Raw genomic sequence first — 18,194 nt, forward strand, 5'->3', positions numbered from 1 at the left:
CCAGAAGGAAGTGGGCTGCAAAAGGAGAAAGTTCTCATTCAAATGCAAAATAGCTGCAATAATAGCTGAGGGGTGTGGGGGGGCCCATCGCCTCGGCACGTTGCTTTTCATCCAACCGTTCCTCCTTTGCTTGGTTTACGCTGTGTGACACAGCCTCATCCAGTGACACTTTTGACACTGGAAGCCACGACGTGCATTGGGGCACTCAGACGATGCCAAGCCCGGCTGGCATGGGCCTGCATGAGATTTCCCTCTCCTTAATGAAAAGATATTTCTTTGCTTCAAGGGGAGCTTTGGTCTGGTTCTGTCGAAACCACCCTGGGGTCTCCTGGGAATGTGCTTGCTGCCTCCTAGCCCCCATCCCCTTCCTAGGCCAAAGAGGTCCTCTGCCCTCTGTCCCCTTCTCGCAAGAAGCATCAGCTTCCATCACGCTGTGTCTCAGCTCTCGACAAGCCTAAAATTAACGTCCGAAATGTGCTACGAAGGGGTTTGTGTATCATCACACTGGGAAAGATGCCCAAGATGCCAGTGCTGCTGCCAAGCACTTGGTGCAGCAAAACCCCAGTGCTTCTGCCCACCTACCAGGGCATGGGGCTGTCACTGCTGCAAAATGATAACTATTTCGTGCAAGTTTGCTGTCCTGCCTTCCCTAGCTCCTTGCCGGGATATAGGGACACCAGCTCATACCTGGCCCGTTTGCAAATTGGAGTCATGGAAGTCTTATAAGCCCCTCAGCCTAGAGGATCCATTAGCCTCATCCCTAATTTTTGCCGGAGAGGTCTCACCCAAAACAGCTTTGCCCTGCCTCCTAGGGTAAGATGGGTATTTCTTCTCCCGGAAGACAACTAACTTCATCAAAGCCAACCTCCTGCCAAATAATCTGGCTGTTCAGTAGAAACAGTAGCAAACTAAGGAAGAAGCATTTCATGCTTGTGCATTCACTGGTTTTCTTACCACTTACTTTTGCAGCAGCCTAGAGCCAGCAGCAGCCCTTTGTGCCGACCTCTTTCCATTGAAGCCCTTTTCCTGTCATCTCCCAACACAAATCCGTACGGAGCTGGGACTGGAGACAACCTCGACGGCAACGAGGGGGCATGGAAGCGGGGCTGGCAGCTGGAAACACAGCCTTTCCAGGGCATCCCCAAAAGGGAGCCGTCTCCTGGTGGCCAGAGAAACTTCAATTTCTTTCATAAAATCTCACTAAGAACCCGGGGGCGATCACAAAAACCAGTTCTGCTCCGAGCATCGCGTGACTTCCCCGCCTCCGGCAGTAGCAGACTCTGGCGCAGCGGGCTCAGGTCCGTGCTACCCGCCTCGCTGCCTGCCTGGGCAATTAGATGAAGCATCTTTTAAATCGTAATCCTGGAAAGAATAAAAAGACCCAGGAAAAGCAGACTTCCAAAAGGAGAGCTTTGAATATCCCACCCTTCCCCGCAACCTTTTACAATGCCTTCCACAATGGCTTCGCTGTCCTTTTCCGGGACCTTTGTGGGTCTGACGGCGATGTGGGAGCCCCGCCGTCTTGGCAAACCTTTGCTGATATCATTACCCACAAAAGGGCTCTAAAAGCCTCTGTGCTGTTTTCACTCGATGAATGTATTTTTTCCCCTTCACTGAATAAACCCTCGCACGGCTCCGGCGGTCGCTGGGACGTGTGCGCGCACCGAGCCGCGAGCAAACCCAGCTCCAGCCCAGAGGCTTTCGCAGCCTGCCCCGCCGGGCACTTCTGTCCGCTCCAGCTGCTTTCTCAAATCCGTCATTTTTGCTTTCTTTTTCCCCTAAGCAGCCCGATGTCAGCAAAAGCAAAACAGGAAAGACGCCTGGTCTTTGAGACAAGAGCAGGCCGACATCAGAGTGCCATCCCAGCGCCTTTTTAACTCGACATTTTTATCTTTAGCTGCTTTGCTGCCCTTTGGTCCTGCGCTGCGAGAGGGCGAGGCAGGGCACGCTCTGCGCGAGTTAACCGCAAAGCCAGGCAGGGCTGCTTGCCCTGGTGCATTTTCACCAAGAGAGCGCAGGAGGCAGCTCTGCCAAAGAGCAAAGTCGTGCCTGGAGCACGCAGATGAAAAACACTGCGGTTTTCTCCAGATTTTCATCTTGCCGTTGCATGCAGACACTATCTAAGCCTTGCACATAAAAGCAGACCTGCAATCAAATTTTTACATCCACCTGCAGAAAGCAAACAGTAGGAAGGGTAGATGCGCTCTGGATAAACCAAACGCACTGACGGGATTCACACCAAAATCCAGGGGATCCAGCACCACTCAGCCTCTACCTGGGAGCTACAGGAGGGGAATCCAGACCTAAATGTGTGCGCAGAGGGATATGTCCTGCCTTGAGGACAGCTGGGACCTTCATCCCATCCATCCCAGCACACTGCTCCTCGCTGAACTGCTGAGCTTTGCCATTGACTACAGCTGAGAGGTTCGTGCCCCTATTTCTTTCCATCTTTTAATAAAAAGTTCTTAGGAAAGCAAGCTGCTTTCGATTTGGCTTCATCCACAAATAAACTCCGCCCCAAAAAACCAAGATAAACTTTCTTGCCACTGCAGGATAAAAAAAAGCACACTGCTCACACACACCCTGCTACGCAGAGGGCTCAGCATTTCACCTCTGTGAACCAGCTAAGGGGCAAGCTACCGTTTTCTTTTAATAGCTCGTTGCATTTTTATAGTGCCTTAGTTCAAGGCTTTCAAAAGATTTTACAAACTCTATTTATCTCCCAGTCCTTGGCCATGGGGGTTTGGCTAGGTTTTGATCCCAGAACTGTTTCCGTGGTCTGTTCGGAAGCACCCCAAAGGCAAAAAATCTCACTGAAGGACCCATTTCATGAAGCTTCCTCCATCTGGAGCCAAAATCTTGGGAAAATCACCCTGCTCGGTTTGACCTGAGCTCCGGTCTCTGCTCCCAAACAGGGTGTGCAACTGAATAAGCACCTCCAAAACCACAGGCGAGCCCCTTCCCTCGAAAGCAGAGGTGCGAGAGCTCAAAACCAACGGGGGAGTCTCTGATCATAAGGAGCTCTTTCAGCCCAGCTCGGAGCCTCAATAATAAGACGCTATCGATAAGCCCCAAGCAGGTGCGTACGGAGCACCGACTCCACCAAAACATCTGAGCCTCTTTATACGCACCTGATCCATTAGAGATGTTTTCCTTTGGCTCTTTCAAAATCCTGCCTGCGATGAAAGAAATGTCCCAAGGATGCTCATGCTTCTGCGTGAGAACGAAACCCAGCTGACGGCAAGAGATGCGGTCTGCGGCGATTCTCCTCTGCTGTAAAGCAAGCTGAAAACAAAGAGGAGCAGAAGCAAAGCCGGTTTTATGCCTTGTGCAGGCACCGAAGCAGCCGTCCATGGCGCTGCTCACTCCTGCCATGCTTCGGAAAGCTTTATTCCCGTCAGATACGGGGTCATGGCTACCAGCCAGCAAGGCGACTGGCAGCGTTAATGCATTTACTTCAGCACCAGTGCCTGGCAAGGAAGTCAGTTATTTCTGCAAAAGCAATAGGAAAAAGCACACAGGAAAGAGGAAAAATCTGACATACGCACTGGAGCGCAGCGCAGAGACCGGAGGGAATGCGGTTAAAACCCTTTTCTTCCTGCGAGTGGCTGACTGCAATGACCCCGGTTTAGAAATTCAGAGACACCAGGCTGCGGATGCCAAGTTTTAGCCCAGCGAGTGCTCCTCATCGCCAGAGCTGGCCCAGCTGCCGCCGGCGGCCAGTGCGCCCTCCCGGATCATCCCAGTTCAAGTCATTTCTTCTGCGTGCTGTGAAACCACTGAGCTTCAATACCCGTTCCCAGCGTTGCACTGCAAAAAGCCAGCTGCGTGGGTTTTAGGTACGCTGAAATGAGGCTTTGCAGGCGTAACAACATTGGAATCGGTAAACAAGATGACACGAGAAATGAGATTTTTGAAACAGCAAAGGGTCCTGACCTGTCCCGCTCCCTCGTCCAAAGGGGAACACCAAACCTGCAGCTCCCTTCCTCTCCACCGCTGCAGTCCAAGCTCGATGCTGGAGGTACTCAACGTTCGCTGCAATCATTTAAACAACACAGAGACAGAACGGGGATCGATTTCCCCCGCCGCTCAGAAAACGCCCTGCGCGCTGGTTCATCACCGGGAAGCAGGGACCTTCCCTCCCACGTGCAGAGGTTCTCCCGCGTGCCGGCGGTCATTCCTGACGGCAGGGCCCAGAGCTCCAGGACTCCCAGCGCCGCAGAAATCGAGGTCTTTCCCACTGGTCATTAAGCAACTGAACACACGACTCTCATTTCACAGGAGGATCACCTTAACCAGACTTCTCCATGAGCAAGTAACTCAATCTCAGGTATAACAGATGAACTATGAGAAATAACCCCGGGAATGAATAATAATAAAAAAAAATCGTGACACGTTGCAATTGCCTATTTTTAGTTCTTTGTGGGGCAAGAAAGCGCTGTTTCATGTTTGTATGTAGATAAACCATCTGACTGCAATGAACTTCCAAAGCAGAGAGATATCATAGAAATCAGCACGGCATAAACGCGTGCCTGCATGGACAGGGAATTCTTTGCGATGGCATCCTGTAACGGGGAGTTGCAACAATTTAGGAAGCTGGTAATTGGCTTTGGAAAACAGTGCTTGCTTGCTGTTGGGTCTTTTTTCCTTTTGGCAAAACGAGATGTGAGCGAAGTGGACAACAGGGATACACGGGACAGGGTGGAAGACACTCCACCGAGCGGCGGTGGGCAGTATCTTCTCATGCTGGACTGCTAAATCCCTGAGAAACAGGATTTTATGCCCCTGTCCTCTCTCCAGCACAAAACCTCACGTGGTTAACTCTATGTATTCCTCATAATATATATAATACAATGCAGGAATGTATTCCTGCCTGGAGTTAGGCACAGCTGGTGCCAGCAAGCAGGCCAGGACCAAACGTGCACCGAGGGGGACTACCTCCAAACTAACCACGTCACCAGCCAGGAATTTGGCAACGTGAACCTGGGGAACTTGACCTTACGAGAGAGATTTTTCCCTGCCAGACTTTTTCCCATCCGTTGCCTTCTCTGATCACTGCATCTCCTGAACAAGTGATGAAAGCACTTGTAAAACACCTTGGAAGTTTCCCTGCAATTAGCAGCCAAGCAAGGGATAAAATCAACTGTTCAGGTGCCTTCCTCACCGTACGGGGGTGCAAATGGCCCGGAGGTGGAAAGAGCTGATTGCTTCTCTGGTAGAAAAATATTAGCAGAGGATGGTGTCAGCATCTGCGGGACTGACGGGACCTCTGGGCACACAGCATCGCTCCACATCGCAGCGGGCAAGCGCAGGCGGCTCTGGGCGTTGCGCAGGCGCTGATTCGAGGGAAAGCGAAATCACCAGGTCCCCGTTCATCACCAGCACTCGCACGACGAGAGCAAAGCACCGGATTCCTTTCTGCGACACCGCGCTAACATCACAGGGGCCGCGAGCAACGAAAGGGTGCAGTAAAATAAATTCTCCCCTCCACTTCGGTGGAAATGGATTAGCAGGTCCTGGAGCTGCCAGGGACGGAGGAATAAACACATGCACATAAATGGCAAAATTCGTGAGCACGTAAAACGCTTTTTTTTGTTTGTTTTCAGGTAAGCAGGCTAAGAAGGGACTAAAGGCAAATAACATAACATGACATTGTGGTAATTTAGAGGAATCGGGAGTTCTCCATATAACGAGGTGGAATTAAACTGCTGGAGCGTCTCCACCTATCCAGGCTTGCTTCCCCAGGGAAAGCAGGAGGACGGCAGGGCCGGGGCTAGGCTTCATCGGCACGAAACTAGAAAAAGCAAGCGAGGGCAATGCAGTGACAAAACCCTGATGCCAAAACCTCAAGTTGGTTACTTGGGCAAGTCTGGGGCATTCGGCACAGTGCTGAGGCTTAATAAAACATAACAAATCACAAGGGAAAAGATCACCTTTTTATTCTGCTGGGCGACTGCAAGCGTGGAGGCGGAAAGGTGGCAAAAGGAGCTGCCAAACTGGAACAGATCGGAAAGCAGCAGCGTTCCACACCTTGAGTCAAGCAGAACAGTTTATAACTTCATGGTTTCCTCCTCATCGGTACGGGAGCCGCTGCGCAATCCCCCTCCCGCCTTGGCAGCCGGTGCCCCCTTCCCCGCAGCGCGGGGCTGGGTCCCGCTCGGCCTCCGTCACCTCCAGCCGCTGCCCTCAGCTGCGGAATTCGCTCCTGATTCACCCCACGCCGCAAAAAAACCTGACCGAAGGAGGAACAGGTACAGTTGCGGAGGGAGATTACCTTCTTTCTTCCTGCTTGGCCAAAAGCTTTCTCAGGAAACAGCGTTATCGGCCGCGGATAAAACGAAGCACCGCTCTTGGAAACCTAATTGATCTTTCATATTTGCTGACCTGCAGCAAAGAGATAAGAAAATCAAAGGTAGTCCGTAACCTTGATCAAGTAGGAGAAATGAGCTTTAGAGGCACATGACAAAACGCCCCCCGCTTCAGCTTTTGGCAGACTTTTCCATGCTCCGTACGGTTTTGCCAGGTACGGGAAAAACTTCTGCCCAAGCTACGAGGTTTTGCCTGCGTTAAAACCCTCCTTAGGGGAGGGTAGAAGGAGGTGGGAGGCCATTTGCTTTTATTTAAAGAGAAAAAGGTGATCAACGATATCCAGTAAAGGAGTAAGAGGCAGTAAAAGAAAAGCAAAATCCCTCTGCATGCGATAAATTAGATTAAGGAGACGAGACAAAAAATTCAATATCGAGAACAGAAGCTGCAGCAGATAAACAAACAAGGGGCACAAACCTTTAAAACTACTGAGAAATAAACATTTAATTAAAAACCCAGTCGCTGAACAAGCAGGAAACATTCCCTCAGCTTCACAGAAGCAGAGAGAGACAGTGAAGTCTAACCAGCTTATTCCTAGTTAGAGAGACCTGAAGGTCAGGCTTAATTAAAACTCAGACCGCCCCACCAGCAGCATCTGTTTTACACAATAAAATCAGATTTCCAGCTGGTATCTGGTGCCTTTGGCCGGAGAACAAGACAGCTCCCAGCTCCTCCAGCACCGGGCACCAAACATTCCTGCGCTGGCACCGAGATCGCAGGGGACAGAGGGGAATCGTGCAGGTTTCGGACGGGGCGCAAGGAGAGCAAGGGCAATTTCTGACCCATTTTTTGTAGAGGGTAGGCAGCTGCAGAGGCGAGGACGCAGGCGGGAGCTGACGGCCATCAACGCCCCAGTCATGGCTCTCGTGCCCAGCCACGATCCCGTTATCAAAGGTAAAAATCACTCAACTCAAACCGCGCTGGGCTGCTGACTTCGGCAGAGGGAGAGGGTGATTTCGCCGGGAGTTTATAGGTACAATAAATCTATTAAGTTACTGAAGTCGTGCCCTAGGCAGGACTTTTCATTCCACCGCTTTGAGTTTGCTTGGATGTGGCTCCATGCCCTTTTTCCAAACAATTTCACAAATCCTAAAGAAAACACCTTAATTTTCCTTCCCCCTTTTTGAGAGGTTAATCCCGGGAAACCACCAGCTCCCCACAGCACCTATAATCCATCCCCACCGCTTTGTAGCAGCCCCACAGCAGTCAGGCGCCCGTTTTGCTGCTGACTGCTGCTTTTCATCCAGTCGCCCGTGTCGCGTAATCGTCTCGTCGTTCGGCTCGGATGCGTTTCTTTCTCCACTTGTTACCACTGCTCTGGCATTTAAAACACAAATTAATCAAGGCAGGAACTGCCCGTGCATCATACTTTCGAGCCGTGGCTCAGCACGAGGGGCACAAAGCCTCTGCAAGAACGCAAATAAACACTAACATCGAAGGAAAAGCACTAAGTAACAGACTAATTCATAGGAAAACTTTATTAGAAACGAGGACACGGCCTCCCAGGAGCAACATTCTCCGTTATCTCCCAGACTGTTACAATTTAACGGCCGTAATTAAATACAAACACCTACAAAAACGCTGTGCCCATCTATAAAAGAAGGGAGAACCAATCCTCAAACCGCCGTCGTTCCAAACGCGGCCGGAGAAGGCGTTTTCCCGCGGCGGCCTGCATGCCCGCGGGCACGCAGCCACGCTGCCGGCGGGGTCGCTGCTTTCTGTCCTAAGCAGCAGGGCAGGTTTTCATCTTCCCAGAAGTCCGTATTGCTTTAATTCAAAGAGAGAGAAAAGACCAAGTTGTTATGGCTTGGCATTGCCTCCGATACGTTCTGCTGAGTAAATAGTTGGTACTTTCAAATCCTAAAATCGCACAAACGTGAACATTATCACTAGTTTTATGTCAATGGTAAATAATAAATAATAATAGTAGTAAAACTCAGAGGTACCACTGTCAGAGAAAAAAAGACCAGCCTCATTTAACCACCATCTACAGATGAGAAAATAAAGAATAAATAGGGCCTAGTTTATGAAAGCCTTTTCTTCTGCTCACGCCCAAAAAACTACCTCCTGTCTAATCCAGGACCACTTTTAACAGCGCTAATTGTTAGCGCACCAACGACTGATTGCTATTAGCGCACCAACTGCTCTATTATGATTGCAATTCAGGTGCGTGCTATTTAGTACAAAACCAAAAAGGAAGAAAAAAGTACTTAAAATATATCCATTTCTCAACTTCCTTACAGATGTTGTCCGTGTCGTGCTCTAAGAAAGAGTTTAAAGCAAAACAGATATACAAAAGCTACTGTGCTCAAGTCAGCGGCATATGTACACATCAACATCAGAACAATACAAAAAGTGTTCTAGTAGCAAAGGCTAAATAAAATAGTATTTTATATAAACAGTGTTTGAAAAGTATAAAATTAGGAAATAATGCATAGAAGAGCGTGTTTCACAGGTCCTGCAGCAACGTGCTATTCACAGCAATGGCTGCATTAGCAAATCCGTGCAGCGCGGGCAGAGTTTACACCAGATCCCGACACGAACGACTCATTGCCTGCAGAATTCGCTGGTTATGTTGGGAAGGGGGTAGGCAAAGAGGGAGAAATCCATGATATATTTTGTTAACAACTCTTTTATCAGCCGGCGTTGGGTGTTGCACAGGTAGTAATGGAGCGTTTCGGCCGTCACGGGCTTGTACCACGACTGCCGTTCGGGGAAGCGGACGAAGGAGGGCGACTGGACTCGCTCGAGGACGTAGTCGGCGTCCGCATTCAGCCGCTCGTAGGAGCCGATGAAGTCGTACCTGACGGCGCAGGGCTGGCAGAGGTTGTAGATGGGCATCCAGTGCTCGTTCATCCTCTCCACCTCCTCGTCCAGCAGGTACTGGAGAAACTCGGAGAAGGTCACGTCGTCGCCCGCCGAATTCCCCCCGTTCTTCCGATACCGCCTGACGATCTCCACCCCGTACTTCTGCTGGTACTCCTTGATCTCCCCAAATTTATTCCTGTAGGCCGACAGCAGCCTCTCCATGGGGTTTCGCACGAAGATGAACTTGTAGTAGTTCTTCAGCCGGTAGCTGATCTCGTCCGGCTTCATGTCCCCCAGGAACACCAGGTCGCTCTTGTGGTCCATCTTCAGCTTGACGTCGACGCTCTCCAGCGCCCCGTCCAGCACCTTCAGGATGCGCTTCCAGTTGGAGCAGGCCACCTTGGGCACGTAGCAGTACAAGAAGCGGTACTTGTCGCTGACCAGGAGGTGCCGGAGCACCGTCCGCCGCTGGCCGGCCGGCAGCTCCCAGACGCTGCGGGGCATGGCGCGCTGCCCGCAGACGGCGCGGATGGTGCGGTTGCGGATGTCCCGCAGCACCTCGTACTCCAGGTCGCCGGGGGCCTCCTGGCCGCCCCCGCCCCGCCGGGAGAGCTCCCCCGCCGCCGGGTGCAGCGGCTTCACCTCGGCCAGGATCCCCTTCTCGATCATGAGGAGCAGCCCGCTGGAGGCCAGGATCACCCCGAACATCAGCATGGAGGGCAGCAGCGCGGTGCCGCCGCCAGCGCCCCGCGGGCGGGACCGGCTGCGGCCCGAGGCGGCCGCCCGCCTCACCTCCCCGGGGAAGGGGGGCCGGGGGAGCATGGCCTCGGCGGGCTCGGGCCGCTGCCACCTCAGCCTCCGCGCCGCATGCCGGGAACGGAGGGCGGGGGCTGGCCGCCGCCTCCCCGCCCGGCCGCCGCCGCCGTGAGGAGGGCGCGGAGGGCGGGCCGCTGGGGGGCGGTGGCCATTTCGCGGCGGCTCCGCCTCGCCGCTCGCCTCCGCGACGGGGAAGGGGCGGCCGCGGGCAGCGAGCGGGGAAGGGGAAGGGGAAGGGGAAGGGACGGGAGGGCGGCGGGCTTCCCCGCCTCGCCCGGCTTCGGGAGGGAAGGGGGCCGACAGCCGCCCGCGGCGGCGGGGCTCCGGTCGCCGCTCCGGGGAGCCGGAGGGCTGCGAGCCGCCCGGCCGTGCCCTTCCAGCCAGGCACCGGCATCACCGCCTCCGGCAGGCGTCCGAGCAACGCCCCTCGCTGCCCTCTCCCCAAAATACCCGTGAAATGGGATTTAAAACAAAAGCCTCCAGGCTTCGCGCCGAGTTACGGGGTGCTGCTCGCAGCACAGTTTAAAGCCCGGCGCTTCCCAGCTCGTACTTAGCCCTTCCGTGGCCGTGTGCGGCGATAAGGCTTTAATTAAAGGGCCGTAGTGGTTTTTGCAATACTAGGCCAAAGGAGCCGTAAGGAGGGGTGGTGCCGTGCCGTGTGGCCGGGCAGTCTGGGCAGCCTAGGCCGGCAGGCGGTGGCGGTTACCTGGCGAGCGGCGCCGGGAGCCGCGCCGAGCCCGGCCGGGGGACGCCTCACCTGCGAGCCAAAGGACAAGACGTCTAAAACTTCGTAGGTATTTCCCCCAAGCCGCCTTCTTCGAGCTGCTCCAGCGGACGTCCTCCCCACGCCGCCTCTGCTTCAGGCAAACCGCTGGGTGCTGAGGCCTTGACCGAAGCAGCAACAGGCTGTAACCAGCGCCTTGTCGTTAGAGCCAGGTCGGTGGCATCACGCCAGCCGTAAGGGTGCCATCTCTACGTACCTTTCCGGAGCAGAAACCATTCCGTGCTGGCGTTGTTCTGCCTATTTTTCTTCAACGCGTTTTGAGAGCGTACCACGGGGCTTGTGTGTCTTAACTAGTCTTGCAGGGACTCTCTCTGTCAAAAGCTTTCTTAACATCAAGAGAAAAAACAGCTTCCACTTAGTTTTCTTTGATCAAAAGCCAAGAGCATTTTGTCAGCCAAGGCAGACAAAGCATTTGTAGTGAAGCGTGAGAGCCTGAAGCTAGGTTATTTTACACTTTACAGTTTTATTTTGATGTAAATATAGCATTAGCTCTAGCAAGAGACGGTATATTCTACTCTGCCACCAGCAGCGCAGCTGTAAGCCTGCACAGTCCATAGCGTTACCAGGTTTCTGCTCTGCTTTCAGGGGGCAGGTCCGAGGGGCTGGTCTGGATCTCGACACCAGCGTGAACTGAAGCTGCGCCAAGGTATACAACCCATGGCACCAAGACGAGAATCGGGCCTCCTTGGGGAGCCCTCATCTGAGAGAAAAGGACTCTGTTTGCAGTAAACTCCAGCACGAGTGCCAAAGCAGCCAAGGGAAATGGTTATTTCTTAGAAGGCATGTTAGTCTGGCACCGCTTCTCCTCTTCTGTTTCTATACGCCCCTAATATCTATAGGTCTCGAGTAGTTACACATGATAACAGAGTGGTTCTGAAAATATATTCCAGACCGCTAGAAATAGAAGACCGCCCACGATGTCGTCGGGTTTCTCTTTCTCCGAGGTATGCAAGGGAACTTGGATTTAAGGACGCAGGTATCTGGTGGGCTGCAAAGTCTCTGCAGAAACAACGCAGCCAAGCACATACACGGTTCGGGGGCTGTTTTCTTTGTTCACAACACGAAACCCCACGTCACTGAAGAACGTTAACTGCGGTTATACTGAACGTGCCTGTTGCTCGCTCTGGATGTTAATTAATTTGATTGTCAAAGCAGTTAAAAGCAGCCTCACGTTCAGAGTGTGCAAAACTATGGGAATGTGTTTCACAGACAGATCCATTTCTTCAGCAAAGGTACATTTAGAAAATAAAATGTCGCTGAGGAAACCCAACTTTAGGCTGCTGTGGTTTGCCTACAAGTTTATACTACAAACCACGAGCGATGAAAGCATTTAGTTCTTTCTTACAGATATACAAGGAGGATTTTTATAATTCACAGCCCTTTTCAAGGTGCTTTCAAACCCCACCACTTTACCTTTGTCGCTTTATTCCAAATAGTTAAAGGCAAACCTTTGTTTCGGCTGAGTTAATAGGTATTCTGGCGCTGCCCCCGTTGCAGGAACCGCGCAGGAGAGGCACGTGGGAAGAGGAGGCCCGGCGACGACGGCGTCTGCGAGCGGCTCGCTGATCCTAAGGGGAAGGTGCGAGCCTGGGAAGGAAGCGGCTCGCAGATGTGTAGCTGTCGGACCGTCTGACCGAGCTGCTGGCTCGCGGTGCTGCTGCGCTCTGGACAAGCTCTGATGCTTGTTCCTCTGCCGCAGGTAAGGATTTCTGCGGCAGTCATCATCCGGCTGCCTAGCCCAGCGGAGCGCGTAATGACTAGCCACAGCAAACTGATGTTATCGCCGGAGCTTGCCAGAGCACGTAGAGCATCGTGTTAAGAAGCTACTTTCGACGTGGTCTGAAATAAAGCGTACCAGCTTACTCAAACGTAAAATTTCAGAGTCTGTCCCTTTGCTTTTCCACCTTTACAAAGACATCCACAGCAGCCATAAAAATCCATGCCTCCCGTAACCTGTCGTGCAGTGCACGTTGCTGTTTGTGCCCCGCGCCAGCAGCGCTTGTAACCCTGCACAGAGCAACGTTCTCGGTCCGCCCCTGCTGCGAGCGCCTGGGAAAGCAGGCAGGCTGTGCAGCCCGCCCAACGGAGTAACTGGAGCCAGCTGCCGTCGCTACCTACGGGTAAATCATGGCCTGCGCTTGAAGTGCGCCTTTCATCCATAGGAGTCCTGAAGTGCCTATAAATGGTGCAGAAGAGAGAGGCCCGTTCACCACCCCCAGGTGATGGTAAATTGTTCGCATCCCACGGGCGCAGGCAGCTCCGTGGGACAGGGGACACCTGCACAGCCCTGCCCGTGGAGATGCTTTGCCAGGCCTCAGAGCGACCTCGCCTACCTGGGGGTGCAGCAGCCGCCTCTTCCCCACAATTACTTCCTACAGGTCTACAAGGAGGATTTTGTAACTCACAGCACTCTTCAAGGTGCTTTCAAACCCCAACACTTGCCTTTGCCTTACGAGCACCAGAGCAGCAGCAGACCTCCACCCCAGCTGACGACCGGCTGCTGTCAAATGATCCTCCAGGCCTTCTCCTCACTGCTGACTCGCATGAGCAGAAAAGCAGCGTTAAAAGGCATTGCTGTCACGTGCATTACGGGATTACCTGGGTTGACTGAGCTAGTCCCCCAGCATCGTCTGTGCGGGGCACGCTCGGGTTTAAAGCAGGCTGCAGAACGCAGCCCTGGCCATCAGCAGTGGTGGGCTCAGAAGGAAAGTGCCGGTTCCCAGAGGGGGTGGAGGGAAGGACCGAGGGACGCCCCTGTCCCTCCAGCTCGCAGCGAGGTCGGACGCCGGCTGTCATCACAAGCACTGCCGCATGCCCCGCCAAGGCTCTGCGAGCCATTTGGGTAAGATCAGGTATTTGTTTTGGTCTGAAAAACTGCAAAAAGGAAGACTGCACATGGCCCCTTGAAAAGCTTAGCAAGAGAAAGGAGGTTTCTTTAAAGAACAACAGCTTGAGCCGATGCCAACTTTCCGAACAAGCAACGGGGCAGCGGCTCCTAACGCAGGCGAAGGAGACCCCTCGGACGGATCTGAGCAGCTCCAGGTCAGAAAGTAAAACAAGCAAAGCGAGCAGAGATCTGATGTTGCGGCTGCGTGGCCAGAGATTATCCAGTAGTTTAGTATCATAAAGCCTCCTAACCGAGTGGATAAGTGTAGAAGCCATTTCACTATGATGTAAGGCAGAGTTTCTTATCTCTAGGAAAAAAAAAAGTCTGTTTAAACAAAGTCAAACATGCTGGATGAATATGCCAAGTAGTTCAGAGGAGATGATTGTTATCATAGGGTCAGTCCGTCTCCCTCATAACAAGAATCACTGTTTTCAAGGAAAATGTAGTGCTGAAGGATCTGCTTATCTGGCAGCTGCAAATTAATTGATATGCGGCTGGCTGAACTTGCAAAGACCCTGCGCTGAGCTTAGTGCCGTTTTGCCCTGCTCCGTTGTGCATAACTGCGAAACGGCTCTTGAACTCAGCCATTTCAGGAGCTTTAGTTCCTCCGTGCAAGGAAAACGGCCACGCACCTACGTGGCCAGTAGAAGCCATAACAGCTCGTCCCACCTGGGCTTTGCCTGGCTTCCCGGCAGGAGAAGGGGAGCGCGTCCGGGTCCCTGGGGATCGCCAGGACAGCAAGGCCATGGGACAAGACGCGGAGCTGCCAGGAGCCCGCGGGGAAGGCAGCCGGCGCGGCTGGCAGAAGCTGCCCGGCTCCGCGTTCCCCCCGGGGGCTACACCGCCGCAGAGGAGCCAGCCTCGCACGCTCAAATCCACTCCAGCTGGGCAGGAGGTCAGAGAGAGTTCAGAAATACCGCAGGCGCCGGCGCCACGGGGCCGGCGTTTCGGCAGCCGCATCTCCACCCGTCAGAGCCTTCCCGGTGCTGCCGCGGGCAGCTGCTCCCAGGTCTCCCCAAAAAGACCAGGTCCATGCGCAGAAATCATTCCCAGGCTCAGCACATTCAGTGTTAAAAGTCAGTAACAACCACAACTCCCTTTCTCTACCCTTTATCCTCCACAACCCCCTGACCGATCTCTAATCCCTTTCAAACCTCCGGCTACCGGATTCGCACACAAACATCATTGGTGTCGGCAGCCAGCTGTGGTTTTACCGTCCGTTTTCAATAGGAACACACGTTAAATCCAACGCAGCTATAAAACCCGTGTTGCGAGGGAGCCTCAAAGTCTCTTAACTCATTCTAGGTATATCTGCTACTCTTTCCAACAAGCCGTTGCCCGAGGCTCCCAAATGGCTCTTGCGGGGCTGTAATGAAGTTGCGAGTCCCGCAGGTCCTTTCCGGGGATCACCACCAGCCTCGTTATCCCCTCGCACGCTTAAATAACGCGGAAGGTTCAGGGCAGTCGCAGCGATCGGTGCGAGCGGCGGCAGTAAGCGGCTTCCCACGCACGGCAGGGATGCTGCCGTGCCGGCGCCGATCCATGGAAATGGAAATCGCCGCAGGGTTTACGCTTTGCCACCTCCTAACCAGTTGCCTGGAGTGGATTAGCGACGCAGCGTAAGTGTGCTCGGCAAGACGCTGCTTCCAGTAGGAAAACAATTTCAGAAGGGTTGACCATCTCACAGGAGCACGTTGCTCTCCCTGATGCGAGTGCGGTAGGCGGTTAGCGGTACCCCTCCTTCACTGCGAGCGTTCCTCCCAAGCCCCGGCTAAGAGGCAGAAATATCTGTTACGGAAGGGCAATGCTACACGGCTCCTGATAATGCTTTTCTGGGTCTGATGTCTCTCAGCAGAAATAAATTATTTATGTTCCTTAATAAAACAAAATTAAACATCAGGATAAGAAACAGCAACTTCTTTCCAGCAAAACGGACTGAGTCAAAGCCCAGGTCACGGTACCGCGCCCCGGCTGGCTTGCCGGCGTGACCTCTGCGCAGCACCAACAAGTTTTTTGGTGTTTGTTGCTTGAATTTGTCCGACTAATGTTTTTGTGACCCACTTAATTTCACAGGCAGCAGAATGAGGACTGAGTCTGCTCCAATGCCTCCAAAACCTGCAGCATCTCATCTCTGACACCAGAAATCATTGGCACAAGCCAAAAAAAACAGCGTGCGGCAAGGGACTGATAATTGCCCATTTGAATCAGCCCTGTTTAGGTTTGCAGTATCCTTCCATGTGCCGGGAGCAATAAATAGCCTGCAAACTACATGCTTCGCCCCAGGAAATTTGTTCAAGGGGGAGGCTGGAGACTGGCGGTGGATGGATGCTGGGATGCGACAGATAACGGGTCCAAGCTGAAAGAGAGAGGCTCCGGCTGGAGACAAGGAGGAACTTGTCCTTGAGAGGACGGTCAGGCATCAGAGGGGTTCCCTGGAGGAGCGCTGCCATCTGCGTGGGGTCCAGGCTGGCAGGCTCCAAAATAATAGCGTCGCCTCGGCAGGGCATCACACCACCAGCGTTATTCAGCCGCCCCCCGCCGCGCCGGGGGAGAAGGGCCCTTACCCAACGGGGAAGAGCGCGGCCCCGGCCGGCTGCGTGAGCGGTCCCCGCGCCCAGCGGGAGCCACGCTGCCCGTGCAGGAGCCCGTCAGCTGCCTGAAAAGCAAAGGGGAAAACCCCAAACGAGCCCCAAGCCCACCTGCTTCACCCAGACTCCTCTCCATTAAACCCAGTATTTCTTAACGCTGTTAGCGCACGAGGTCACGGGCACCTCTGCTTCTGCTCCTCGGGTATTCACCCTCATTAATCCCCCACCCAGGCGCCTGTTCATACGAAGACCTCAGGCTGCACCGGCGATGGCAAACAGCACCTTGTTCACCTCTGACGGGTTTCTTTTTGGACCCAGGCTTTGAACACGGGGGAAAGGGTTGGGTGAGGAAATAAATGCATCCTTCCCCTGTTGCACCCCAGGAGCATTCAGGAGATTGCCTGGGCAGGTCTCGATAGGTGCCTGCCACGAAGGAGTCGGGAGGTCCTTGCTTGGGCGGCGAAGGCCGGCCAAGAGCCCGCTGCGCTCCTCCGGCAGCGCACGGGTCTCTGCCTGCTCTGCGGACACGGGTTGTCTCCTTGCAGCCTCACGCTGCGATCCATCAGCGCATTTGCCGAGCGCTCGGATGGTGATCAGCATCAGCGAGGCCAGAAGCGCACTCGCTAAAATAAACCCCGCGATTTCACCCACGATAGGTGCGGTCCAGGTATTCTTTGGGGTGATGGGGAGGGTTGCACGAAGTGAGGAAGCAAACCAGCACCAGATGGCAGCCACAGCTGGATATTCGCAATGCAGATCCCCGCCTCGCCGCAGCGATCTGTACGGCCGGACCTGGAGGGCCCAGCCAGCCCTGGGCTGCGCAGGGGCTGCGGCATCCCGCTCGCATCCTCGGCGTGCTGGGAAGAGCCACGCCGCCGGCACCACAAACGCAAACCGCTGCCCTGAAGAGAGAGAGGGGGCAAACCGAGGTCCAAAACGAGACGCTGCAAGCAAAAGGTTGATTTTTGTGGGTTTTGTTTTTAAATGAATAAACGTGTACGATTAATCTTACTGTTTCTATAACTACAGCGTATTTGGAAAGGTGTTTCCAATGTTTTCAAGCCTTAAACGTATCAGCGTAAAGGTGGTTTTGAGAACGAGCATTGAAGAGAAGAAAACCAGGGAGGAAACTCAGGATCTAGGTAAAGGGAAACAGAAAAGAGTAAGCAAATTCCATCCCTCATGAAAAATGAATTATTATAAAACATGCACCATTGTTAATTCAATCAACTGATGGAAGCGACTCGAGCAAGAATTCCAGTCTGACATCTGTCCCAACAGGATTAATTTAAAATAAACATCAAGAGGAATAAAATAAATAAGAAAATCTGCTTCCTCTTGCTTCCTTACCACGGAGGAATGAGTCTTTCTGCAGAAAAGCACTGAAAGGGTTTTTCCCTCCCCTATCTATAAATAATGTTGCATTTTTTCCAGATTTTAGAAGAAAACTAATTCAGAATCTGCCCCAGGTGTTGCAGTTCTCCCACTGGATGCTTAGGGATTGCGGTTTGCACCCTTCAACACAGAGGTCCTCTCCCCTGCCAGGTTCATTACGTGATCGTACCCGTACCCCCCACGGCGATGGTCCCCCAGGGGCCGTCCTGCACAGGGCGGCCGGGGCAGAGCCGGCTCCGGCCCCGCGTTGCCCCCCACTTGCTTTGGGGTGCGGCGACCCTCAGCACCACCCTCACCAGGGCCCTGTGGCAGTGGAAACGCGGTTTATTCTCCAGCCAGGCCCACAATCATCCCCCTTAGATCCCAGTTTCTGATGAAACCCCTTGCAACAGCGGAAAGTTAAATGACAAGTCAACTTTCTCAAATATTAGAAGAAAAAACCCGATCAGCTGGGAGCAAGCGGTCTCTTCTTGTAGCTGGGTGAAGTCCCTAGAAACAGGGCCGGCGCGCAGGCAAGCCCTGCTGCTTTCCTGGGGCCCGGTTTCCAGAC

At 53.4% G+C, this 18,194-nt stretch overlaps 1 protein-coding gene across 1 annotated transcript; it reads right to left on the reverse strand.

The window, feature by feature from the left end:
- Positions 1-7,829: 7,829 nt before the first annotated feature.
- CHST14 (carbohydrate sulfotransferase 14) lies at positions 7,830-10,035 on the reverse strand. Its single transcript, XM_009473977.2, has one exon. It carries the CDS (start codon positions 9,994-9,996, stop codon positions 8,914-8,916), a length of 1,083 nt encoding a protein of 360 aa, XP_009472252.2. The 5' UTR covers positions 9,997-10,035; the 3' UTR covers positions 7,830-8,913.
- Between the last annotated feature and the right edge of the window lie 8,159 nt (positions 10,036-18,194).

Source organism: Nipponia nippon, unplaced genomic scaffold (assembly GCF_047370975.1).
Source record: "Nipponia nippon isolate SJK-2023a ecotype South Korea unplaced genomic scaffold, ASM4737097v1 scaffold_10, whole genome shotgun sequence".
Taxonomy (NCBI): domain Eukaryota; kingdom Metazoa; phylum Chordata; class Aves; order Pelecaniformes; family Threskiornithidae; genus Nipponia; species Nipponia nippon.

Bases quoted from the DNA above. Each gene is read 5' to 3' on its own strand.
- CHST14 (XM_009473977.2), bottom strand. From the start codon at position 9,996: ATGCTCCCCCGGCCCCCCTTCCCCGGGGAGGTGAGGCGGGCGGCCGCC.